General features: G+C 46.1%; 1 protein-coding gene across 1 annotated transcript in view; it reads left to right on the top strand.

Moving 5' to 3' along the window:
- The first annotated feature begins 8951 nt into the window (after positions 1-8951).
- The window catches only part of TUSC3 (tumor suppressor candidate 3), a 384734-nt gene continuing 365730 nt past the window's right edge, over positions 8952-27955 (top strand). The window contains exon 1 of the mRNA XM_077477420.1: positions 8952-9100. Within this exon, the coding sequence (XP_077333546.1) occupies positions 8978-9100 (123 nt within the window). The 5' untranslated portion in view covers positions 8952-8977. The remainder of the gene's footprint in view (positions 9101-27955) is intronic.

Genomic DNA, 27955 nt, shown 5'->3' with positions numbered 1-27955 from the left:
GCTCCAGGCGACGTTCTCGTAGGCGTCTGTCTATTTGAACAGAGAGGTCAATGAGTGCTTCTAGGGTCTCAGGGATACCCACTCGAGCCAGTTCGTCTTTCAACGATTCTGAAAGGCCCATACGAAACTGGTATCGTAAAGCTGAGTCATTCCAGTCCGTGTCGGAGCTCCAGTGTCTGAACTCAGACACATAATCCTCCACGGGCCTACGACCTTCTTGGAGCGCATGCAGAGCTGCCTCTGCGGTGGCGGCAAGCTGAGGGTCCTCATACAACCGGGACTTGCTAGGAAAAAGGCATTCAGGGTATCCAGAGAGGGGTCCTTTTGTTCCAGGAGACGGTGGGCCCAGGCCTGGGGTTCGTCTGTCAGTAGTGAAATGACAAACCCCACTTTGGTTGCCTCGAGAGAGAAAGTCCTAGGTTGTAAAGCAAAAAAGAGTTTGCAGGAATTACGAAAGGCTCTGAATTTATTCCGGTTGCCAGAGAATCGTTCCGGAGTAGGGACCCTAGGCATCATCACCACCGCAGGTGGAGCAGAGGATCCGGAGACGGCTGGTGTAGAAGCAGATAGGGCCTGGACCTGTTCCTCCAGTCGGCCGTAACCTTCCTGCAGGTTCTTCACCGCCTGGGTAAGACCAGCTAAGTGGCGGCAGAGCTCGTCCATAGGGGAGGCTCCCTGCGTGGGCTCGGACATGGCTGTCCAGTACTGTCACGTACCTGGTATGAGAGCCCAGAATGCAGGGAGCGGCTCCTCGTAAGCCTCCGGCTCATGACCCCGCGCACCCGCGTGCGCCCGTTCGTGCCGTCGCGCGCCCGTTCGTATCTACGCGCACCCGCGTGCGTCCATTCGCGCTAACGCTCGCCCAAGGATACCGACAAGTTCTCAGTAAAGGAATCCTGCGGGCAGGTCTCCTATGTGCGATTGGATCACCAAGTCGACCATGACACTCGCAAACTCCTCTCCTCTCATCACGTGGCCCACACATCTTAAGTACCCCTTCCCAGACTCCCCATCGGGGCCCAGCACTCCCACTGATTGGTTCCGAGAAGGTTGATAGTCAAAACGTCCAGCCAGGCCTGGTTCTGGCCTGTCATGTGCACCTCACTGTTCACATGACGAGGCAGAACTTCTAACACAGCCCAGCCAGACTGATGTCAAGGCCAACCTATGTAATTAACCCTCAGAACCCCTACTGTTCTGAGGCAAAAACTAAATTTACATGCTTGTGACACTTTGTCCAAAATGTCATCCACTACATACAGATGTAATACACACGCATCTACCCCTGATGAAGCGAGCATGGTCTTGCGAAACTCGTAGGGTCAGTTTTTATGCCTGTGTATATTGCTATGTCCATTTATACTGCTATACATGTAATGATACTATTTTACTATTTTATACACTGTATGTGTCAGCTGACTGGCTTGGCAATTTTTTGTTGTTCATGTATGTATGAAATTTTTTTTATAAACGTTGATACTGTATTTACTTGTGTCATGTAACTGGCTAATCACATTCACCTAAATTAAAGTCCCGGGTGACTTTTTGTGTTTTGTTCACTAATTAAAGCAGGAAAACAAGTTATGGCTAAAAACCCATCTGTAGGGTATATCTTTCCATACATACAACCATGCTTCTATATTACCTTGTTTGTATCAATTATGGTTGGATAAAGCATATCTAAAGTCAAATTTTTTTTTTACAAAGTAAGGGAAATTCTTTCTTAGACAGTTATCACCAGAACAATGTTCCCTCCATACCTGTTCTAGTGACAGCTCAAAATATAGAAATTTCCCTTTTAGCTTTGACGATGATGGCGATAAGGACGTACTGTATACAGCAATCAAAGTCTAATAGTTCTTACTCTTCCCCACACTAACCGAAGCTAAAACAAAACAAATTGTTAAGATAGACTTAAAGAAGTATGTTTTTACCAATTGGAATAGATGGTAATGGACAGATCTTATTTACCCTCATAGCAGGACTACTGTAAAATGCAGTATGCGACTGATGTCATCAAAAGTTGCAAAAAGAAGCATCCTTGGCTTGCACAGAAGACTCATCCAAAGCTAAATGTTTTAGTTGTTTTATATAAAATTGCTTTGTGTATGATTCTACCCCTCTTTTCACATGCTGCTAAGAAGCTTAACCTTCTCCATAGGATTCAATTTCTCAAGTCAAATTTAAAAATTAGCTTACAGTTCTCTAAACTTGAAAACGTCTTTTTTCCAACTCCCAGTATAAAGCAGAGCAGATCTAAAATCAAACCTTGTTGCACATAAAAAAAACACTCACATGATTATCACTGATGAAGATGATACCATGCCAGTTTCCTACTAAAGCAGGGGTATTTGGAGCAGGAGCAGAGGTATTTGTTAAGGACCATAGAAACCCCCCCCTAAAATGATGTTTCTTGCTCTTTTAATGATCTCATCATCTACTTTTTTGGGAAAATATTTTTAAAGCAAAACAAAAAATGCTGATATGTTTGATTGAAACGAAAGGCACAGAGATGACAAAGGACATGTCTTTTTCTATGGAATATGTCACACACAAAAAGATTTTAAGGGTATAACATCACTTACTTGTCAACAGGATCATTTTTCTCATCACTTCACTCGAGTGACTTTTGTAACAACTACAAGTACTAAAGGATATGTGTCATAGATCCCTACTAAACTGTCTTGGTAAAAGCATTAATAATATGGTATGACAACTTGTATTTCACATCTAATCAGTTTCCCATTGAGCTAGTATGTCTTCACACACAACCTTTACAAAAAAAAAAAACAGCACTGTGTTGCTATAAAGACATGCATGCAAATTATTTGCTAAACTTTCCATTGGCTGGTTTTACTTTATGTGTTTCTCTTCTGGTTAATAAAAAATACCCTTTCACCCCATATTTGTTTCTACTTATAACTCATCAAAGTGTATTTTATTTTTAACAAGTCTATTCACATTATAATGTGAGGGTGCTGATATACTTCTAGGCCAATATGCCACCTTAGTAGAGTTGGATGAACAGTTTGAGCAGAGCCAAAGTTCGGCCCAAACATTGCCTGTTCCCTCATTCGGCAAACACCTGAATTTGTGGAGCGCTCAGCGGGATGTTTGTCTGCCGAGCACCCCGCAATGCACTGCGCACTGCACAGTGCATTATGAGCCCTGATTGGGAAAAGCTTTGACCAGTCAGGGCAGAGATTATAGCTGATTGTTAAAGTGGTTGTAAACCCTTACAAACCGGTTTAGGAGATATTTGCCCGAAGACAGGCACCGCTGTCTACGGCGCATGCGCCGTAGACAGCGGCGTGCAGGCGCACTGAGCGCGGCATTTCCAATAATGGAGCTGCCGCGCGCGTCGGCTCCCGTGCGCATGCGCGCGAGTGACGTCATCGCGGCCCTGCCGAATGACAGCGGCGGAGCTGCGAGACCCCACCGAAAAGATGGATGCGCCGGACTACAGGGGACAGCGGTGACATCGCTGGCTCCTGTGTCAGGTAAGTGACACATAATGGGCTACTATGGGATGCATAGTAGTCCATTATGCTTTGCCTTTGCAGGGAATGAAAGAGGAAGTAAACAAATCAGGGTTTACTTCCTCTTTAAGGAGAAGGCTGGGAAACTTCGTCCTTAAAAACAAATGAGTCAGCTGCTGTCAATGGGATTCCCCACTGACAGCTGAGTGAAAAAAAAACATTGCTGGCAATAGAAAAATGTAAAAAAATGATATGGGGGTCCCCCCAATTCATACCAGGGGTCCCCTCCCCCCTCATTCATACAAGGTGTCCTGATTGATGATGGATCTACATCAGGGGACATTTATTTTATTTTTTTCCATGTTTAACCTCCCTGGAGGTATGATTAGTTCTGGTTTTAGGTGCTGAAAGCGGTACAATTATTTTGCATGGAAATTTGGCGTTTTATATTGTAGTCCTGTAATTCTTAGTAATAACTCTCTTAAATCTGTTCAAACCAGAGTCTAGCAGACATCCCGGGTATGATGAAGTTTATAATATAATAAATAATAATAAAAATTATTCAATAATGTAATCAAATCCTAAAACACTGAAAAAGGGACACTTTCTGGTTGCTATGGACAATCTCCAAATTTCAGGCAGAAAAAACTGTATTTATAATATAAAAGTGCATGCAGGGCACTGCACAGACCACTAGGGACAAAGGGGGTGGGTAATTTTTTTTATACAGTACTGTAATCTGTAAGATTACAGTACTGTGTGTGTTTTGTGTCTTTTAACTTTTTTGAATTTGGCGCCGATCTCCACTCCCGTGCGCCGTAACGTCGCAGGGAACGGAGCTTGGTGGCATTCGGCACTGTGAATCGAGCGGAGGACAGCTCGATCACACAGCGTGGAGGACATCGCTGGATCTAGGGGACAAGGTAAGTAACTCTCACTGTGTCCTCCCTTCAGCGATTCAGCGATGCGATCCCGAGTCTGGCTCGGGGTTACCGCTCGTGGAACTAAAATCCCAACCTGAGCCAGACTCGGGATCACCGCTAGGGAGGTTAATAAAGGAATTGCAAAAAACTGTGTGTGTGTTTTTGTTTATTTTTTATACTGTTTTAGTGAATAGATAGGAGTACTATGTTTTCTATACTCATTCACATGGGGGGAGGAGATCTGAGCATTCCCTACCCATTCACCAACAAAGTGTCAAAAAGAAATAAAAACACACACGCAGTTTTTGGTTTTCTCCACAGACAACCTGGCCACAGCTGAAATCTTCAACAAAGGCCAACAAGTCCCTGGCCATTATGTCCTTCCTACGCAGCCCGGTGCAGATATCCCTTCAGTACAAATTCAATGTGCACTGTACCTACATTCCTGGCAATGCAACATTACAGCGGACGTCTTAACTTCCTGTTGTTTCCTGCCGAAACCCATAACGGACCCGACTATTTCTCCTATCCCACTTTGGTCGCAGCTGACGATGGGCTGATGGACCATCTTTGCAACGCAACCCAACAATAAATAGATCATGGTCTTCCACACTGCCTGGAACACCTACTGCAGGTTTCTAGCTTCATGCCCTGGGGCAGGGGCAGGGGCATCAAGCACGTCCTGGTCTTCATGTCGTATTATCACATGCAGCTGACTTTGTCCCACAACACCATCAAGCTGTCCTTGGCTGGCATCCAACATTTCCTGAAAAGCCTTCCTTGTTCATGGCCCACGCTTTGAAAGCCATCCTGTTTGGCATCCAGAAACATCAGCCAGTAGCCAGTAGGGAGCGCTCACCCAGCTCAAATGCAACATTCTGGGACATGTTGACTATCCTGTTGCGGTCCCCCTTCGGTTTACTGCCCAGCCTGGTCATCCAAGAGGCTATCTACCTGGCTTTCTACTGTTTCCTGCGGCTAGGTAAGTTTACCTACAGTGGCCCCGGTTGCCAGGTTCTATGCAAATGCCACCTCTCCCACCGCCAACATAATTTTGTTCTATACCTAGCAGTGTCCAACACTCAACAGTCTGGCACCGGGGTCGACATCAAGTTCTTCCAGACCCACAACAATTGGTGCCCAGTGGCGGTCCTTGACCAGTTGTTGTCACACCTGCCTAATCAGTCTAGCTCCAGCCCCTTGTTACCTTTTCCTACAAGCCCCCTGAGTGCTAGCCAGTTCATTAGACATGTTCGTATCCCCTTGGCTAACCTAGGCCTCAACCCCAGACGGTTTTCCAGGCACTCCTTTTGCATCAGAGCGGCCTCAGCCCCCTCTCAGCACAGGGTACCGGAGCATGTCATCAGAAGGTTGGGCAGGTGGAAGTCTGCCTGCTTTGCCCAGTACATTCCGAACCCTCAGGTTGAAATGTCCCAAACCTTTACCAAGCTTGCTCAATAAATGTCACGCATCCAACAAAACATTATTCCCCTATCCTGTTATTTTTGCCCCTTTTTTGGCATACCAACCAGCTGAAGAGGGCACACCTCAGGTCTATGTGAACTTTGCGGTATCTTTATGTGTTCCATGTCTGTCTCGGTTGGAGGGCTCCAACCATATTTAAGAAGGCCAGTATGGTGGCCTGAATTTATGGGAGAAGCCCAGGGGGTATTTAAGCAGCCCACTCACCTGTCTCCTGTCCATTCATCTTCAATGATGAGACAGTAGAGAAAGGGATTGGGGAATCTGTCTCAACGGGGAGATATCAGGGGTCTGTTTAGACCCCTGATATCAAACAAAAGTCCACCAACAGGGCTGATAGAAAAGAAAATTGCAATCAATATTAAAACTGTCTTCAAGAAAAAATTTGACGCGGGTTCCCCCTAAAAATCAATACCAGACCCTTTATCCGAGCACGCAACCTGGTGGGCCGCAGGAAAAGAGGGTGGGAGGAGAGAGCACCCCCCCTGAACCGTACCAGGCCACATGCCCTCAACATTGGGAGGATGCTTTGGGGGTCTGTGACCCCTCAAAGCACCATGTCCCCATGTTGATGGGGACAAGGGCCTCATCCCCACAACCCTGGCCTGTGGAGGGGGGCTTACCAGAATCTGGAAGCCCCCGTTACATCAGAGGGGGCGGAGTCACCCATTTGTCATTGGGGAACCCCTGGCTTCCCTCACTAGCATCAGAGGGGGTGGGGTCAGGTGACGGGTGGCCCCGCCCTCCTAATATAAGAAACATCAGGCGCTGGGATCCCCGCAGTGTCTCCTCAGTGGAGACAGAAGATGGATGCATGGATGGACTGCGCTGGACTGAAAATCACCCGTCGCTGGATCAGATCAGCCATCGCTGGACCCCGGAGAGATGATCATCCATCACTGGATAGCAAGAGTGGATTACCACCGCTGGAATCTTTTTTGAATTTTTTTTATTTTTAATAAAGGAATTTTTCAAAAGTGTGTTTGCCTTAATTAACCATTTTTTACACTTTCTTTGTGAAATGGTAGGGGTACTTTTGTACCCTGGCCGGTGGTTGTGGGGATGAGGCCCTTGTCCCCATCAACACGGGGACATGGTGCTTTGAGGGGTCACAGACCCCCAAAGCATCCTCCCAATGTTGAGGGCATGTGGCCTGGTATGGTTCAGGGGGGGAGCGCTCTCTCGCCCCCCTATTTTCCTGCGGCCTGCCAGGTTGCGTGCTCAGATAAAGGGTCTGGTATAGATTATGGATATTTAGGGGGAACTCCACGTCAAATTTTTTTTTTATTTGACGCAGGGTTCCCCTTAATATCCATACCAGACCTGAAGGGCCTGGTAATTGAATTTAGGGAAACCCCACGCTTTTTTTTTATCAATGAATGAATTGTCGGCTCCCGTAATACAGAGAACACTCATTGAGTGTTCTCTGTATTACGGGAGCCGACAATTCATTATAGCCGCAAGTGATTTTAAAATACTTATTTTCCTGCAGAAATGACACTTTGTGCAGGGACAGTTCTAAGCACGGGAAACATGCATGCCTTCACAGGCATACTATAGACATCCCCCAGGTACGAAATTTAAAGGAATATTACACTTTTATTGTTTCACTTTAATCATTATTAAAATCACAACTCCTGAAAAAACGTCCGTTTTTAAAACTTTGTTTTTGCATTGATCCATGTCCCCTGGGGCAGGACCCAGGTCCCCAAACACTTTTTAGGACAGTAATTTGTATATTAGCCTTCAAAATTAGCACTTTATATTTCTCCCATAGACTTGTACAGGGTGTTTCGGCTTTTCGAATTTGCCACGAACAGCCCAAATTGTTCCCTATTCGCTGAACATTCAAACAGGCAATGTTTGAGTCGAACATGAGTTTGATTCAAACTTGAAGCTCATCCCTAAGCTTGAGTATCTTTCTGAGCTGAGCATTCTATTTGTTGTACATTTTGTTGTGTTCATTGTGCATTTCTTGTTGCGTTTGTGTGCCATTACCAGTGAATGGCACTAAGGTTGGATTCACACCTATGCATTTTTAGTGCTTTTTGCATTTTGCAGATTTTCACTACAGTCCATTTAACATGATTTCCTATGAAACACGTTCTGTAGAGCAAATCTGCAAAATGCAAAAAGCACTACTGCATAGGTGTGAATCCAGCCTTAAACAGTTTTTTGCATATTGCATGAGCACTTTCACACAGCAATGTAATGTGAATGCAGCCTGGATAAGACCTAAGGCTCGATTCACATCTATGCATGTTGCTTTTGAGTGTTTTTGCAGTAGTTTTTTGCGGTGCTTGTTGCGTTTTTGGACACGCGTTTTTTACGCCAATTTTGCATTTGCGTTTTTTTTAACACTGTGGTTGCTTAGCAACCATCTATATACAGTGAATAAAATGGAAAAAAAACGCAAATGGTGGCAAAATCGCGGTAAAACGCGGTACTTGTGTTTTTGATGCAGGTCTATTGACTTCTATTACATGCAAAATGCTACATTTTGCATGAAAAAAAGTCCCCGACCCTTTCCAAAAACGCAGAGGCACAAAAATGCATTGATGTGAACATGTTCCATAGGAACCCATGTTAAAAAATTTCCCTGCATTTCTGCAAAATGCAAAATGCATCAAAAAACGCGTTAGTATGAATCGAGCCTAATAATGACGACTGATTGCAAGGATAAATAAATATATATATATATATATATATATATATATATATATATATATATATATTTACATATATGCTGTATGCATTATAAAAATAATGAAACAATGAACATGAACAATGAAAAAAAAGCTTTTATAACAAAACAAAAAAGATCTGTTTGCATCAAACTTTAAATAATATATTTTTTAATATTTAATTGAAAGACCTTGAAAGACAGGAAGTGTAAAGCAAAGCCATTGCAAGGTGTGAAACATCCATCCCACCAGTATAGTAATGATGGTGACAGATCCTCTGCTCTGCTCTCTCTCTCTACTGACAAGGACTACAATAACAGTGATGCTCTACTCTCTTCTCGCCTGCTGATTGGCTGCCTCTCTATTCAGAGTCATCAGCTGATCAGAGCAGAGCAGGTGCTGATGGGGGATGCAGAGCTCCAGAATCATGGCGAGCAGCATGAGAGCAGCAATGCAGCAGCTGTTTATTGTCAGCAGCCTGCTTATCCTACTTCTATGTCTGCAGAGTGGGGGAGGACAAAAGAAGAAGGAGGTATGACATGGTATTATTATGTGGAATGTTTTCTGATGGTACATACATAGCAAAACCTGAGAATGTATGGCCACACACATCCTCACACATGCAGTATGTCTCACCGATATCTCATTGTCTGTTTTCCTGCATATTGCTAAAAGCGTGTTCTAATTCTGTTATCAGCTGATATTCGATTTGATCATGGGAATAATGTGTGCAAATCTATATATTTATCACATGCAGCTCTGCTTTCCTCCAGTGTAATGTATGTGGATGTATTGATATCTGCCTGTACTAAAATGTAGAGATCTGTTTATAAAAAAAATGCTTTGCAAATGCCTCATCATTCGCACAGAAGTCATAAATAATGACTAATATTTGTAATATGTATGACATTTCAGTTTACCTTTGTTGCCTCTAGCAGGGCAAATGCAACATTCCCTAACATAGATCCAAAGGGCCCTTTCACACAGAAGGCTGGGGAGCGGTAAAAACAGTTGTGGTTTAAAATCCCCCCCCCAAAGATAAAGCCGGGTACACACATAGTGAAAATCAGCCAGTTCAGCAACTTTCAGCACATGTGTACTGCTGTCTGTTTAACAAAAAACCAAGCCAACAGCCAGGTTCTGTTGAACCAGCATGATGTAAAAATCAGCCAATGGCTGTAAGTGCCAATCAGTGTATTCTGGTGAGGGGTCCCCCTCTTTAGAAACAATAGAGCAGGCGGGGATATCCCCACATCACCATTGCTTGTGTTGAAGCAAGGATCTGTCAGGTTTCTTTCCTGGAGCTCATCGTGTCAGCCTACGTATGGGTCAGCTCCACCCCTCTGACACCCCCATAGGACAACCCTCTGCTATAATAAAAGGGGGGCTTCCCTATACCCCCTTGTTCCTTTTGTGTCCTCACTCTGGGGACAGCTCTCCTGCTAATCATAATATTGAAAACCCCCTACCTGTCCTACCTGGTCAAGCCTCGCCAGGCAGAAGGCTCCCAGACAGAGGTAAATCTTCTCCTGCAGAAGCGTCCTGTGCCCGGACAGATTTGGCAGCCTAAATGGTGCTGGCAGTGGTCTAAGGTAAGCGGGGGCATGGTGTATCCCCTCTGGTTCTCTCCTCTCCTGGTGGGGCAGCGACGGGGTTTGGGGTTGTAGGTTCTAGGTGTGTTGAAGCAAGGATCTGTCAGGTTTTTTTTGTTCAACCTGCTGGTTGAACAGAAAAAATTTAATTTTTTGTGTATACTCAGCTTAATAGGGCTGAATCCAGTTTCCCAGCTACAGAATTTTAACTCAGGCTTCAGAGTTTGACAGGCGACACTACTTGTCAAACTCACCCATTCAGATTAATGGGACCGCAGAACAACCATGAGCCAAATGCATGGCTTGCAGTTGCAGCGCGCTTCTGCAATGTAAAAATAAAACAAAATTAGTTGGCAATTACAATAAGAGTTAAAAAAAACAAGCATCAGAAGGCAGCAGTAACACCTCCTTAACACCTGACTTGGTGCTATACTGTGCTCTGAAAAGGGATCCGCCGAGGATCACATTCCAAAGGCTGGTAAGAACTGCTGCTTGTCTGAAACAGATCTAAAAGAAAAAATTTGAAGCTAGAACAAAAGGCAAACTATTTTTTTTTTCAGTTTGGATAAAACAAGGGAGGTGTCATGAATCTGCAGTAATACTTTCATGCCCTGTCTGTCTCTTACCTGGTCTGTGTATAAGCCTTAGGGCCTGCACTCTCACACCTGCATTGTTAAGTAATCTTCCCTCAGTGTGGTTCCATCCTACTCTCAGCAGGAACCACTATTTAACACCTTGTTCTCCAAGCCTGCCTTGCCAAGCAATATTGTGTGTTTGATTTCCTGTCTCCTGCATGCCGTGTTCGCTACATCTGTTTCTGTTACTGATCTTGGCTTTTCCTTTGACTATCCCTCGCCTGCTTGTTACCCTGACCTTTGGCGTGTTCTCTGTCTATCCTTGTTGGCTAATTGCCCCGACCTTTGGCTTATCTCCTGACTATCCCTTGTTGTCCTGGGCTGCTGCTTCCTCTTTATCCACCTATAGCCTAGCGTGAGCTGGGAGACCCTGGGAGCCATGACCTGGAGCCAGTTGTAGTGCAGTCTATCCTCAACACTAGAGGCTCTGGTGAACACCTGCTGGCTCTTGGGGAATCTTATGCTCTAGCACCTAGTGGGATCAGTGTTGGTGCTCCAATGGACCTGCCTTCCTGAACCACCCATAGTTCGATCTGCAGCTGTCAGCCGTAGGGTCCACTACCAGGTGACCTGACAGGAGGGTTATAACCCCTGTCAGTTTTATTTTTGACATCTGTTTGCCATTGGAGAGATTTCTCTTCACGTTTTGTCCCATAGCTAAAACAGGAAGTGAGATAAAGAGGTTGATTTACTAAAGGCAAATAGACTGTGCACTTTGTAAAGTGCAGTTGCTCCAGAGCTTAGTAAATGAGCAGAAATGCTGCTGACTTCAATCATCCAATCATGTGCAAGCAAAACTACATTTATTTTTTATTTTTCTTGCACATGATTGGGTACTTTTTGCAGTGAAGCCTTACCTTATTTACTAAGCTCTGGAGCAACTGCACTTTTTAGAGTGCAACTGTACTTTGCAAAGTGCACAGTCTATTTGCCTTTAATAAATCAACCCCAAAATCCCTCCAAGATGAGGGAATCCCTAGTTGTCACCAGATATTGATATCTGCCTGTACCAAAACTTAGACTACTGTTTATAAAAAGAAAATTGCTTTAGAAATGTCTCATCATTCGCACAAAAGTAATGAATAATGACCATACAATTTGTAGTATGTGTGACATCTCAGTTTCCATTTGCAAAATGCAACATTCCATAACATTGATCCAAAGGGCTCTTTCACACAGGAGGCTGGGAAGTGATAAAAACAGACGTGGTTTAACCACTTCCCACCCGGCCAATGCATATATACGGCCGGGTGGGAGCCGTCTACTCCTGATAGGCCGTTCAGGAACGTCCTTCAGGAGTAGCGGGATCGCGCGCGCGCGCTCGCGCAGCGGCGCGATCCCGATGTGCTCGTGTCACCCGGACACGGCACATCTCAGATCGGCAGGAGGGCTCTGTGATTGGCCCTCCTGATCACATGACGGCCGTGTCCAATCACGGCCGTCATGTGATGTAAACAAACAGCCGGTTGCTAGGCAATCGGCTCTCCTCTCCTCACACGGAAGTCCCCGCTGAGGAGAGGAGAGCAGAACGCTGCAGCCGGCTGATGATCAGTGAGTATGGGCTGCTTTTTACAGCTTTTTACTCACTGATCATCAGTGTAGTGTAAACACACAACACACCACACAGTACAAACACAGTCCCCACATATGTCCCCAAAACACACATGTCCCCAAAACATACATGTCCCCAAATAATAAAAACACATGTCCCTAATAATAAAAACATGTCCCCCACATATGTCCCACTAAAATTACATGTCCCAATGATTATCTGCACACATATGTACGTGATCACCTGCACACATATGTACATGATCATTTGCGTACATATGTCCGTGATCACACAAACCAATTATTATACACTTAACGGAATTTTTTTTACCAAAAACATGTAGCAGAATACATTTTGGCTTAAATTTATGACAAAATTTGATTTTATTGGATTTCTTTTCAAATAGAAAAAAGAAAATATTGTTTTTTTTCCAAATTTACGCTATTTTTGCGCTTATATCGCAAAAAAAAAAAAAACGGAGTCGTGAATAAATAACACCAAAATAAAGCTCTATTTGTGCGAACAAAATGATAACAATTTCATTTGGGTACAGTGTAGCATGACCGCGCAATTGTCACTGAAAGCGCTAGAGCGCTGAAAGCTGAAAATTGGGCTGGGAAGGAAGGGGGTGAAAGTGCCCTGTATTGTAGTGGTTAAAGTGCAACTAAAAGCAAACGTTTCTTTGGATAATGTGGGGAGAGATTAGAGCCTGTTAGGTTTTTATTGCTGCCAATGTCCCCATTAGGGATATTCACCCTCTCTAAGCCGGTTGTTAGACTGGTTGAAGAGACAGTAGTACACATGTATTGAAAGTCGGTAGGTTCCTGCTGAATCAGCCTATTTTCAGTATGTGTGTACCCGGCTTTGTCTTCGGGTGGGGGTAGGGGAAGGAGCTTTAAGAACATTGGACCAGAACAGTCAAATCTAAACTCTGGGCACAATATAAATATTATTCTCAATGCACACAAAGGATATAAATCCACTTTATGTGTAGCAGTGCCTTTACAGAAGTAGCAATGACATCATCACCATGCTGTAGAGCTGCATGATTAATCATTAAAAAAGTTAAGACCGCTGCGCAAATACGGTGTGACATAAAGTATTGCAATAACCACCACTCTAGGGTGTCTGAAAAAAATATTTAATGCTTAGGGGTTCTAAGTAATTTTCTAGCAAAAAAAAAATGATTTTAACTTGTAAACACCAAGTCTGAAAATTAGATCCGGTCCTTAAGTAGTTACATTTTTCTTCTCATTTATTTTTTACACTATCCCTTTAAAAGAAATTTCTGATCACTTTTATTGCTGTCAGAAGGAATGTAAACATCCCTTGTGACAGTAACAGGCAGTGACAGGTACTCTTCCTTTGCATTTAAAAGCATCCAAAATGCCAAGTTCTGCTGTTTTGAATGCTGTTTTTTTTTTAAATCTGCCGCCTTTAGGTCTTCTGACTGGAAGTAATGTCATGACTTTGCTTCCGGGTTACTAGATCCGAGACACGATCTATGCCAATTCTGGCTTTGTTCGGGTCCCTGGCCAGGCGGCAGGCTCTCCTGTGGGAGTTGGCGGGAGAGGGGATGTCCCCTCCCGCTGCTTGGGTTAACAGCTGAGCAGCTTCTTAGTTGCAGCAGTTGTTATCCCAAGAAAGCCAGCTGGGGCTAAAATGTCCAGGTGCAAGCGAATTCACCACATGCACTGGCGGGCCGGACCTTTAGCAGCATTGGACCAGGTGCCGACCCTTGTTCTAAGCAAACAAATAGTGGTTCTCATTTTATGCAGAATTGTGCTGTGATGGGTTATTGATTCGGCCCAGAAGCTGCACTCACTATAGGATGTCTGTAGAAAACTACAGGAGGAAGCAACGGTTAGCAGTCTGTATTACAGGAAGCTGCTGCATAGAGACAACGTGACGGCGTGCGACGGGGGAACACACAGCTATTGAAATTAAAGCTGTGATGTTCCCGGTGCTCTACTAAACCAGACGGCGGAGGCGGCTCTCCTGCGTTATAGATCTCCCATGGTGGGCGGCACCAGGCCCGCGCCATTTTCGGCTCAATTATCGGCCGTTTTTTCCTTTTCGGCAAATTGCCGAAAAGGGCATTTTCGGCCGATATGTTTCGGCGGCCGAAATTTCGGTGTATCCCTAATAATAAAGCATATGAGCATATTTATTTATTTTACTATGTCCTTAAAGTATTTTTTATTTAACCACTTCAGCCCCGGAAGATTTGGCTGCTGAATGACCGGGCCATTTTTTTTGATTCGGCACTGACAATTGCGCGATCAAGCGATGATGCCCCCAAACAAAATTGACTTCCTTTTTTTCCCAAAAATAGAGCTTTCTTTTGGTGGTATTTGAACATCTCTGCGGTTTTTATTTTTTGTGCTATAAACAAAAAAAGAGCGACAGTTTTGAAAAAAAAACACAATATTTTGTACTTTTTGCTATAATAAATATCCCAATTTTTTTTAAAAAAGCTAATTTTTTCTCAGTTTAGGCCGATATGTATTCTTCTGCACATTTTTTGGTAAAAAAATCACAATAAACAAATATTGATTGGTTTGCACAAAAGTTATAGCGTCTACAAAATAGGGGATGGATTTATAGCATTTTTATTATTATTATTTTTTTACTAGTAATGGTGGCAATCTGCGATTTTTATCAGGACTGCGACATTATGGCAGACAGATTGGACACTTTTGACACATTTTTGGAACCATTGGCATTTATACAGTGATGAGTGCTATAAAAATGCACTGATTACTATAAAAATGTCACTGGCAGGGAAAGAGTTAACACTAGGAGGCAATCAAGGAGTTAACTGTGTTCCCTGCTACGCGTTTCGAACAGAAAAAAAAGTAAAAAAAAAATGTATTCATCAGTTTAGGCCAATATGTATTCTGCTACATATTTTTGGTAAAAAAAATTGCAATACCCAGTCTCAGGGTACTAGCAAAGCAGCTGCCAACGCATCGTCTTCCCTCCTCTCAATGTCATCATCAGTGACTCCTTCCCTAGACCCACCACGTCCTCCTGAGGAGTCTCCTGAACTCTTTGAGCACAGTGTTGGGTACATGCTCCAGGAGGATGCCCAGTGTTTTGTGGGCTCTGGTGATGACACTCAGCTAGAGGAAGGCAGTAGCGTGAGCGCAGAGAGAGGGGATGCTCAAGAAGGACAGCAATCTGGCAGTCATGTTCCACAAGCTGCAGCATACTGCCAGGTTTGCTACAGCGATGAAGAGGGAGGGGATGATGAGGGCACTGACTCCACGTGGGTGCCTGGAAGGAGAGAGGAGGAGGAGGAGGCACATGTCCAACGAGGCAGGATGCCCTCCGGGGGCCAGCTTAGGGGCAGCACACCGACTGAATCACACTGCAGAGCTCCGCCTGTGCAGAGCGCTGCCTCTGCGCGTTATTCTAAAAGTTCTTTGGTGTGGGCCTTTTTTGAGACGAGTGCATCAGATCGCACCGCTGCTATTTGCAACATATGTCTCAAGCGTATCTCACGTGGCCAAAACATCAGCCGCTTGGGCACCACATGCTTGACCAGACATATGTTGACCTGCCATGCAGCTCGTTGGCAAGCGTACCTCAAAGACCCACACCAAAGAACAAAGCGGGCCTCTCCTTGCTCCTCATCAGCTGGCATCTCCAACCCCACTAGACCTTCAGTCCTCTCTGAAACCTGCTCTGAGAGGAATGAAGGTGTAGAATTAGGTGTGTCACAGCCAAGTGCTTCCGGGAACTCTGCTAGCGGTACACCCACGTCTGATTATAGCAGGCAAATGTCCCTGCCCCAGCTGCTGGACCGGCGAAAGAAGTTCACTCCCAGCCATCCACATGCCCAGCGGTTGAATGCTAGCTTGGCTAAATTGCTAGCACTTCAACTGCTGCCTTTTCAGTTGGTAGACTCGGCCCCCTTCTGTGAGTTTGTACAATGTGCGGTTCCTCAGTGGCAGGTCCCCAAACGCCACTTTTTCTCACGGAAGGTGATTCCGGCTCTCTACCGGCATGTGGAAGGCAATGTCCTTGCCTCGCTGGACAGGGCGGTCAGCGGTAAGGTGCATATTACCGCTGACTCATGGTCCAGCAGGCATGGACAGGGACGTTACCTGTCTTTCACGGCCCATTGGGTCACTCTTCTGGCAGCTGGGAAGGATGCAGGACAAGGTGCAGTAGTGTTGGAGGTTGTTCCGCCACCATGCCTCCAAAATGCTACTATTGGTTGTGACACACCTCTCTCCTCCACTCCCTCCTCTTCTTCTTCCTCCATGGCCTCTTCCAGTGCTCTGTCCTCAGAACCAGCGGTGCTTCGTAGGCGTTCCAGGGGCTACGCAAGTACGCAGGCAAAACGATGCCATGCTGTGCTTGCACTGGTTTGTTTGGGGGACAGGAGCCACACTGGGGCGGATGTTTTGTCAGCTCTGCAGGGGCAGGCCGAGAGGTGGTTGACGCCACGCCAGCTCAAGCCAGAAATGGTGGTTTGTGACAATGGCACCAACCTCCTCTCCGCCCTCCGACAGGGACAACTGACCCATGTGCCCTGTGTAGCTCACATCCTTAACCTGGTGGTGCAGCGGTTCTTGGGCAGGTACCCCGGCTTACAGGATGTCCTGAAGCAGGCCAGGAAAGTCTGTGTGCATTTCCGCCGATCATTTAATGCCTGTGCTCAGCTGGCTGAGCTCCAAAAGGAGTTGAACCTGCCCAAGAACCGCCTTATATGTGACATGCCCACCAGATGGAACTCAACATTGGCCATGCTGCAGCGGCTGCACACGCAGCAGAGGGCCATCAATGAGTACCTGTGCGACTACGGCACCAGGACAGGGTCAGGGGAGCTTGGTTTTTTCTCACCACGCCAGTGGGGCATGATCAGGGATGCATGCACTGTCCTGTCACCGTTTGAGGAGGCCACAAGGATGGTGAGCAGTGACAGTGCATGCATCAGTGACACTGTACCTCTTGTCCACCTCTTGGAGCATATGCTGCGTGGAATAATGGACAGGGCACTTGAGGCAGAACAGAGGCAGGAAGAGGAGGACTTCCTTGCCTCTCAAGGCCCCCTTTATCCAGACAGTGTTCCTGCTGTGCCACCCATCACACAGGAAGAGGATGAGGAGGAGGAAGAGGAGGAGGAGGATGATTGTGTCAGCATGGAGGTGGAGGCTGGCACTCAGCATCAGCAGTCTTGTAGGGATGATTTACAGTCCCAAGAAACATGTGGACTTGTACGTGGCTGGGAGGAGGTAGCTGCGGATCATGTTGTCCTTAGTGACCCAGAGGACTCCGGACCGAATGCCTCAGCTAACCTACGCTGCATGGCCTCCCTGATCCTGCAAAGCCTGCGGAAGGATCCTCGTATTCTTCGGATCAAGGAGAGGGACCATTACTGGCTGGCCACTCTCCTTGATCCACGGTACAAGGGTAAGGTTGCCGACCTTATCTTGCCATCGCAGAGGGAGCAGAGGATGAGACATCTCCGGGAGGCCTTGCAGAAAGGTCTGTGCAACGCGTTCCCAGAGACTGGGAGGTTACAAACTCCTGGTCCTGGACAACATGTTGCTGAGGCATCGGTCAGAAGGAGCGGTGGAGAAGGTGGCCGTCTGACTGATGCTTTCAGACAATTTTTTAGTCCGCAGCCCCAAGGTATGATCGGTTACAGCACCCATCGCCAGCGTCTGATTTACATGGTGCAGGAATACCTAGGGGCAAGGTCAGACTTGGACACCTTTCCCACCGAAAATCCTCTGGCTTACTGGGTCTTGAGGATGGATCACTGGCCAGAGCTTGCACAGTATGCAATGGAGCTACTGGCCTGTCCTGCATCCAGCGTTCTTTCGGAACGCACCTTCAGTGCTGCTGGTGGCTTTGTTACCGATCACAGGGTGCGCCTGTCCACCGAATCAGTTGATCGACTGACCTTCATCAAGATGAATCAGTCTTGGATCACCCACAGCTACCAAGCACCTGAAGCTGATGTAACAGAATAATTTTTTTTGAAATATCACATCCCTTCAAGACTGCCTATGCTGATGCTGAGTGACTGTCCTGTTATGTTGATTATCTATCCTCTTCCTCCTCCGCTGATATGTTGGAAGAACATTTCTGGTTCTGATTGATGCCATCAGCCCAATTTTTCTGCCCCTGTTTAACAGGGGCGTTTAAGTACAATTTTTGATGCAATGCTTTGCAGCAGGGCTAATTCCTGCAATAAAACTAGAGTATATGGCAGAGGTTGCAGTGTGGTGGCACCAGCACCAGTGCCTGAGGCCCAATTTTTCTGCCCCTGTTTAACAGGGGCGTTTAAGTACAATTTTTGATGCACTGCTTTGCAGCAGGGCTAATTCCTGCAATAAAACTAGAGTATATGGGAGAAGTTGCAGTGTGGTGGCACCAGCAGCAGTGCCTAAGGCCAAATTTTTCTGCCCCTGTTTAACAGGGACATGTAATTACAATTCTTGATATAATATTTCACAGGAGGGCCCCTTCCTGTGCCCACCCAGAGTAACGGTGAGGGCTTATAGTGTTGTGGCACCAGCACCACAACCACCAAAGGTCAATTTTTCTACCACTGTTCAACAATGGCATGTAATTACAATTCTTGATATAATCGTTCACAGCAGGGCGCTCCAGCGCCCACCAAGAGTCACTTTGAGGGCTTACAATGTTGTGGCAAAACCAACACCTTGTTCCGCCATTTCTGCAGAGCATATAGGGCAGGCCCCTACTTTCAAACATCCAATTTACAAACATCTCCTACTTGCAAACGGAAGGAGACAACAGCAAGTGAGATGAAAAAAGATGGACGACAAAACAAATTATACAGGGGTGATAACCCTTCCCTATGTTTTCCAAAAAGCTTAAAAAAAGTTTTTTTGACTGGAGCTACACTTTAAAAATGTACCAATTGAAAATTACAAACAGATTCAACTTAACACAACAAACCTACACAGTCCCTGTCTTGTTTGCACCGCCTGTATACTGCTGTTCTGAGTATATAGGGCCTGGGGGCCACACGCATTTCCTTTTTTTAATATGGGTACGGGGTTCCCCTTAATATGCGTACAAGACCTAAAGGGGCTGGTAATGGGCAGGGAGGGCTACCCATGCCATTTTTCTCAATGATTTTCAACCATATTGCAGGAACCAGATATAACATTAAAACCGCAAGCAGTTTTAAATGGTGTTATTTCCGTTTAATGTCATTTTGTGCAGGGACTGTTCTAAACACGGGAAACACGTGGCACTTCACAGGCATACTACAGACACCCCCCAGGCACCATATTTAAAGGAATATTTCACTTTTTTTTCACTTTAATCGTCATTAAAATCAGTGCTCCCGCCAAAACGGCCATTTTGAAAAACATTTTAGGGATTGACCAATGTCCCCTGGGGCAGGAGCCAGGTCCCCAAACCCTTTTTAGGACAGTATCTTGCATATTAGCCGTTAAAATTAGCACTTTTCATTTCGAACGTTCGAGTCCCATAGACTTCAATGGGGTTCTAAAGTTCGTTCGAATTTGGGGTCCGTTCGAAAGTTCTGGTGCGAACCGAACCGGGGGGTGTTCGGCTCATCCCTAGTCCACAATATATATGGTTGAGGTTCACTACTGCTGACTGCTGCCCTATACTGCAACAGTTCTTTATCAGTATAGGGACCGAGGTACAGTCTGCTAATCATTCACAACCTACTAGTTCCACAAAGGTCCTTATAAGGACTGGTAAGGTATAGGGTACTACAGTACATAGGGTTGAGTGAGGTACAGTCTGCTATTCCTTAAGGACTTGTATAGGTCCACAATATATAGGGTTGAGGTGCACTACTGCTGACTGCTGCCCTATACTGCAGCAGTCCTTTATCAGTATAGGGACTGAGGTACAGTCTGCTAATCATTCACAACCTACTAGTTCCACAAAGGTCCTTACAAGGACTGGTAAAGTATAGGGTACTACAGTACATAAGGTTGAGTGAGGTATAGTCTGCTATTCCTTAAGGACTGGTATAGGTCCACAATATATAGGGTTGAGGTGCTCTACTGCTGACTGCTGCCCTATACTGCAGCAGTCCTTTATCAGTATAGGGACTGAGGTACAGTCTGCTAATCATTCACAGCCTACTAGTTCCACAACGGTCCTTATAAGGACTGGTAAGGTATAGGGTACTACAGTACATAGGGTTGATTGAGGTACAGTCTGCTATTCCTTAAGGACTGGTATAGGTCCACAATATATAGGGTTGAGGTGCACTACTGCTGACTGCTGCCATATACTGCAGCAGTCCTTTATCAGTATAGGGACTGAGGTACAGTCTGCTAATCATTCACAACCTACTAGTTCCACAAAGGTCCTTATAAGGACTGGTAAGGTATATGGTACTACAGTACATAGGGTTGAGTGAGGTACAGTCTGCTATTCCTTAAGGACTGGTATATGTCCACAATATATAGGGTTGGGGTGCAACACTCACCTAGGGACGACCGCCTAGGGACGACCCTAGGCACATGAGCAGCCATCACCGAGCCCACCGGGAGCAACGGAACACACAAAGCCACACTCCAGGCTCTCACTGTCCAGCCTCGTCTTCTACTTCTCCTTCTCCTCTCTCCTCACAATTGTCCTCCACTCCACCTTCCATCACGCCAAGCTCACGTTTTTCTGCAAAAACGCAGGCTTCCGTGGGCCTAATGTTCGAGCGTAAACAAATGATGACACCGGATAACCCTTTGCCCAACGGTTGACGGCTGGCTTGTCAGAACTGATAGCCCGCCAACTACTGCCATATAAACTGGTGGACTCGGAGGCCTTTCGTGGCCATTGGAACACCACAATGGAAGGTCCCAGGAAGGAAGTATTTCTCAGAGAAGGGCATCCCAGAGCTATATGGCCATGTTCAGCGGCAAGTGAATGTATCTCTGGCACACAGTGTCGGTGCCAAGATACATCTGACCACAGACAAGGTATATCACTTTTACTGCCCACTGGGTGAACCTTCTGACGGCCGTCAAGCATGTAACCCGTGGCACTCGTGTAGATTTGGTTTTACCGCCACGGATTGCATGCAGGCCTGGCTCTTCTTCTCCTCCTCCTCCTACTCCATCCTCCTCCCTCTCCTCCTCGGCTGACTCCTCCTTTTCCGCTGCTAGCGTCTCTTCCGCTGCGCCGCCCAAGCTCCCCAGAACCTATTTGACATGCCAGGTGAGACGTTGCCATGCCGTGCTGCGTCTGTTGGGCCTGGAAGCCAAGAGCCACACTGGCCCGGCACTCCTTTAAGCTTTGCGTTCACAGGCAGATCAGTGGCTAACACCGCTCAATTTGACAGTTGGTAAAGTGGTGTGTGACAACGGTGCCAATCTGCTTAGCGCATTGAAACAGGGCAAAATTACGCACGTGCCATGCATGGCACACGTCTTAAACTTGGTCGTGCAGCGATTCGTTGTCAAATAACCTGGGGTCCAGGACATCTTGCAGCAGGCAAGGAAAATCTCGGCCCATTTCAGAAGATCTTACACGGCCATGGCTCGCCTTGCTGACATTCAGCGGCGACACAATCTGCCGGTCAGATGTCTTATTTGCGATTGCCCGACGCGATGGAACTCAACCTTCTATATGCTTGATAGGCTGCTCCAGCAGAAATGTGCAGTTAACGTCTACCTGCATGAACTCTGCGGCAGAACAGGTTCTGGGGAGCTGGGTTTTTTTTCACCGCGCCAGTGGCTGCTCATGCGAGACGCATGCAGACTTCTGCGGCCATTTGAGGAGAACTGGTCAGTCGCAGCCATGGCGCCATCAGTGACATGGTACCTTATGCCTTCTTTATGGAGCGTGCATTGCATCGTGTCATTGATCAAGCTGTGGAGGAGCAGGAGCGGGAAGATGGGGAAGTCGCAATGCTGGATGAATTCCCAGGGGGGGCTACTCTATCTGAGACAAGTGAACAACAGGAGTCTGAAGAGGAGTCAGGGGAGGATGGTGCCGGGGCGGATGAGGAGGAGCAAGAAGAGCATGCTTTAAACCTTTCTGGGATCCCTGTTGTTGTGCGTGGATGGGGAGAGGAGAATGAAGAGGACGACATTATCCTGGATGATGAGCAGGAGCCAGGCCACCACACCGCTTCCAGTTTAGTGCAAATGGGGGCCTTCATGCTCCAGCGTTTTGATAGGGACCCCCGTATAAAAAGCATAAGGGTCAAGGACCAGTACTGGGTGGCAACGTACTTAGACCCCCGGTACAAACACAAAATGACGAAAATGTCACAGAGGGCTGTCAGAATGGAGCACTTCCAGGCCTTGCTTTGAGAAATGTTACATTCTGCTTTTGTGTGCGCTGGCAGAGGAGCAATTCCCACTCCCAGAGAAGGAGTTGCGGGTATCAATCCAACAGCGCCTGCAAGAAGAGGCCGGTTTGAAGATGTGTTGGTGACTTCTGATATGAGGTCATTCTTTCAGCCGATCCATCGACAGGGGGCATCCGGATCCAGCATCAGGGAACGCCTAGACCGTCAGGTGTCCGACTACATCGGGTTAACAGCCGATGTGGATGCTCTGAGGAGTGATGAACCCCTGGACTACTGGGTGGGCAGGCTTGATCTCTGGCCAGAGCTTGCCCAATTTGCAATCGAACTGTTGTCTTGCCCCTCGTCCAGTGTCCTGTCCGAAAGGATGTTCAGCGCAGCAGGGGGGATCGTGACCGAAAAGCGTACTTGCCTAGCTCACGACAGTGTTAACTACCTCACACTTCTAAAAATAAATGAGGCATGGATCTTGGAGGAATTCAACACATGTGACCAGTAGACCATGTATATGTCTATAAACGATTTTTTTAATCGAGCACACAGACCTTCTTTCTTCATTTGGCTCACTTCCTTGTCCAAAAAAAGCACACCGTACTATATGCCTGTACCCTTCTGTTTGAAGAGGTTGAGCGGTGTCATATTTTTGGGGCCCAGCAGCAAGTTGCTGGTATCATTGCTGCTGTTAGTGCTCTCTATCTCAGGTGCTGGTGTCAGTGCTGTATATCACGGTGCTGGTGCTGGTGATAATCTCCTGCACCCTCTTCTTTGCCTACCCTGACCTTCCCTCGCCTCCATTGTCTCAAGAGTCCTGAATTGTCAGAATTTCACATATAAAAAAAGAATGCTTGTAGTTGTCGATCCCAGATTCACCTCATACATGTGTTATGTCACGGTGCTGGTGTCAGCTCACTCTATCACGGTGCAGGTGTCAGTGCTCTATATCATGGTGCTGGTACTGGTGATCATCTCCTTCACCCTCTTCTTTGCCTACCCTGACCTTCCCTCGCCTTCATTGTCTCAAGAGTCCTGAATTGTCAGAATTTCACATATAAAAAAAGAATGCTTGTAGTTGTCGATCCCAGATTCACCTCATACATGTGTTATGTCACGGTGCTGGTGTCAGCTCACTCTATCACGGTGCAGGTGTCAGTGCTCTATATCATGGTGCTGGTACTGGTGATCATCTCCTTCAACCTCTTCTTTGCCTACCCTGACCTTCCCTCGCCTTCATTGTCTCAAGAGTCCTGAATTGTCAGAATTTCACATATAAAAAAACAATGTTTGTAGTTGTCGATCCCAGATTCACCTCATACATGTGTTATGTCATTGGCCATGTGGTGGGACTATGTGTGCACAGCTAGTAATTATTTTGTGGCTGCAAATATGACCTGTAGGTTTGTAAAGTTCACCATCCCTGTGCTGTGCTGACTTCCTCCTGGGGCTGTACCTCTGCTGTGCATATTATGAGGGGCTCCCACTATCCCTGTGCTATGCTGACTTTCTCCTGGGGCTGCTTATTATGAGGGGCTCCCACCATCCCTGTGCTGTGATGACTTCCTCCTGGGGCTGTACCTCTGCTATGCATATTATGAGGGGCTCCCACCATCCCTGTGCTATGCTCATTATGAGGGGCTCCCACCATCCCTGTGCAATGCTCATTATGAGGGGCTCCCACCATCCCTGTGCTGTGCTGACTTCCTCCTGGGGCTGCTTATTATGAGGGGCTCCCACCATCCCTGTGCTATGCTGACATCCTCCTGGGGCTGCTTATTATGAGGGGCTCCCACCATCCCTGTGCTGTGCTGACTTCCTCCTGGGGCTGCTTATTATGAGGGGCTCCCACCATCCCAGTGCTATGCTGACATCCTCCTGGGGCTGCTTATTATGAGGAGCTCCCACCATCCCTGTGCTATGCTGACATCCTCCTGGGGCTGCTTATTATGAGGGGCTCCCACCATCCCTGTGCTGTGCTGACTTCCACCTGGGGCTGCTTATGGTGCAGGTGTCAGTGCTGTATATCACGGTGCTGGTGTCAGTGCTGTATATCACGGTGCTGGTGTCAGTGTTTTATGTCACGCTGCTGATGTCAGTGCTCTCGATCACGGTGCTGGTGTCAGATCACTCTATCACGGTGCAGGTGGCATTGCTGTATGTCACGCTGCTGATGTCAGTGCTCTCTATCACGGTGCTGGGGTCAGATCACTCTATCACGGTGCTGGTGTCAGTGCTTTATGTCACGCTGCTGATGTCAGTGCTCTCTATCACGGTGCTGGTGTCAGATCACTCTATCACGGTGCAGGTGTCATTGCTGTATGTCACACTGCCGATGTCAGTGCTCTCTATCACGGTGCTGGTGTCAGATCACTCTATCATGGTGCAGGTGGCATTGCTGTATGTCACACTGTTGATGTCAGTGCTGTATATCACGGTGCTGGTGTCAGTGCTGTATATCACGGTGCTGGTGTCAGTGCTTTATGTCACGCTGCTGATGTCAGTGCTCTCTATCACGGTGCTGGTGTCAGATCACTCTATCACGGTGCAGGTGTCATTGCTGTATGTCACGCTGCTGATGTCAGTGCTCTCTATCACGGTGCTGGTGTCAGATCACTCTATCACGGTGCAGGTGTCATTGCTGTATGTCACGCTGCTGATGTCAGTGCTCTCTATCACGGTGCTGGTGTCAGATCACTCTATCATGGTGCAGGTGTCATTGCTTTATGTCACGCTGCTGATGTCAGTGCTTTCTATCACGGTGCTGGTGTCAGATCACTCTATCGCGGTGCAGGTGTCATTGCTGTATGTCACGCTGCTGGTGATCATCTCCTGCACCCTCTTCTTTGCCTACCCTGACCTTCCCTCTTCTCCATTGCCTTCATGCGCTCCACAGTCCTGAATTGTCACAATTTCACATATAAAAAAAGAATGCTTGTAGTTGTCGATCCCAGGTTCACCTCATACATGTGTTATGTCATTGGTCATGTGGTGGGACTATGTTTGCACAGCTAGTAATTATTTTGTGGCTGCAAATTTGACCTGTAGGTTTGCAAAGCTCGCCTCCCATTGAAGTCAATGGGGCCCGCCGCGAACGTTACGGTTCGCAAACTATCGGCCGCGTTCGCGGTCCGCGTTCGCGAAACGTCCCGTCGGAAGTTCGTCCATCACTATTTACCACACTCCTGGACTAAGCAATGTTCACAAGTGGGGCTAGAGTTCTCCTTTAAGTACTGATACAAAACAGCTTTGCACAAATTTTCAATTTTTTTTTTCACAATCAAGATTTATTGAAGGTTTATAACATTTTACAGGATGACATCATTGCAAATATCAGATAAGCCAGGTCAGTTAAACATGTCAATTTATAGACAATTAGAGAGGCATATTATGGTGTACAATTTAAGGTCAGGGAATTGAGAAAATAATTTGTGAATAATTAAATAATAATGATAAGGTACTAATAATGACTAAAGTAATTTAAAATGAGGTTAACAAAAATAACTATGTATACTGGAATAGCCTGGTAATCAAGGTTGTTAGGTTTAGAATGATTGGGACTCAGGTATATGTCTTAAATATGACAAATGAAATGAAATGAAAGGAGAATACATGGTCAAGAGTTTTGCATTAGCTTCGATAAAATCATCAGATTGTTTGAACATCCACCAGTGCTTCCATGTCTTATGAAATTTGGTTGTTGTTTCTTGATTTTTTATTATTTTATATTAACAATTTTGAAAATATTAAAGATTTGCGTTGCCAGTTTTGGAAAATGATTGCCTATGCCAATATGCAAAGGAAAATGGATGTCCTTTCAGTATAAAAAGAAAGGTATAGTGTAATTCCAGACAACACATATTTTGAGTTATTTTTTTCAGTGATTACCTTCGGGCACTTTCACACGAGTGGTAAAATCTACGTGTCAGTTTTTCAGGTGGACCTGATTGGAAGCACCCTATAAGTCTATCTATATCTGCTTACCTCCAGATCTGTCCATAGCGAGAAAAAAAAAATGGAAAAGATTTGCATCCTTTTCGGTTTTCCTGGACCTAAATGTGAGGTAGTCTGATGTCAACAGAAGCAAGGCCATTTTTCATTTTCTTGGACCTCCCTAGATTCAGCATGGGCCTGGAAATCTCAGTTTTTTGCAGAAAAGCCGAATGGACATTGATGTCACAAAAATGGCATCCGTCCTGCTCTGCTCCAACTAAGTTAGAGATCTGTAGGTTAACCACTAATGAGAGCTTTATATTTGATTTAGCCTCACAGGAAACCTGCTGTTCTCAGTAATGCCCCGTACACACGAGCGGACTTTTCGACATCCAAACTCCGACGGACTGAGTCCGGCGGACTATCCGATCGTGTGTGGGCTGCAACGGACTTTAGCGAAGCTAAAGTCTGACGGACTTTAGAAATGAAGCATGCTTTAAATTTTCCCGACGGAACTCCGCCGGACCCGGTCCCCTTTGAAAAATCCGCTCGTGTGTGTGCTACTCCGACGGACTAAAACCGACGCTAGGGCAGCTATTGGCTACTGTCTAGGAACTTCCTACGTCGAATCCAGTCGTACGTCATCACGTTCGACTCCGTCGGAGTTTGGTGTGATGGTGTGTGGTCAAGTCCGTTCGGTCGAAAAGTCCGCCAGAACTCCGTCGGAACTCCGTCGGAACTCCGGCGGAACTCCTTTGGAGGTCTGTCAGACTTAATCCCTCTCGTGTGTACGGGGCATAAGTTGTCCAAATCATAAACTCCTTCAAAAGGAGCAGTAAAGCATTGTGAAACACGGCGTTGTAGAAATCAGAGCCTGAGTTTGTGATGAGCAAATCTGGGCTTCTCAATAAAAAACAAAGTGTACAAAGAACCTTTTTTTTTGTTTAGGCACTACATTAATAACTTACAAGATAGTTGTCCTTTTTTTAAAGAAGGAAAAAACTTTACATTTGCAGCCCTATAATCATTATTACATCGCTAAATGCATTTTTTAAATGTAAGCAGCGTAAGCAAATTTGACCTAGTATCAGTCTCTTACACAATCTGTACAATATTCCCCAGAGAGGAGGAAGACAACGCAGCAAATGAGGCCTTGCAGGTGTGCTGCAATGCAAGGGTCCATGCTGATGGGAAGAAGGAGCAGAGTGGCAGAGACATATGAGCTCACCATGGTATTGTTTCTCTTTTCAGTGCTCAGTTGCACAGATAGATCTTGTCCCCTTCCCTTGCTCGACAGGACTGTGCTGTTGGACAAAGCTGTGTAAGACTGGATGGTCAAAAATGCAAATTCTATGAAAAGAATACAGCTGTCATATTTGCATGTCTTTTTTTT

This window comes from Lithobates pipiens, unplaced genomic scaffold, assembly GCF_037356315.1.
Source record: "Lithobates pipiens isolate NorthernLeopardFrog02 unplaced genomic scaffold, aLitPip1_a1.2 Scaffold_13, whole genome shotgun sequence".
In the NCBI taxonomy this organism is placed as follows: Eukaryota; Metazoa; Chordata; class Amphibia; order Anura; family Ranidae; genus Lithobates; species Lithobates pipiens.
Note: the sequence above shows the minus strand (reverse complement) of the source record. Positions and strands in the feature narration are given on the sequence as shown.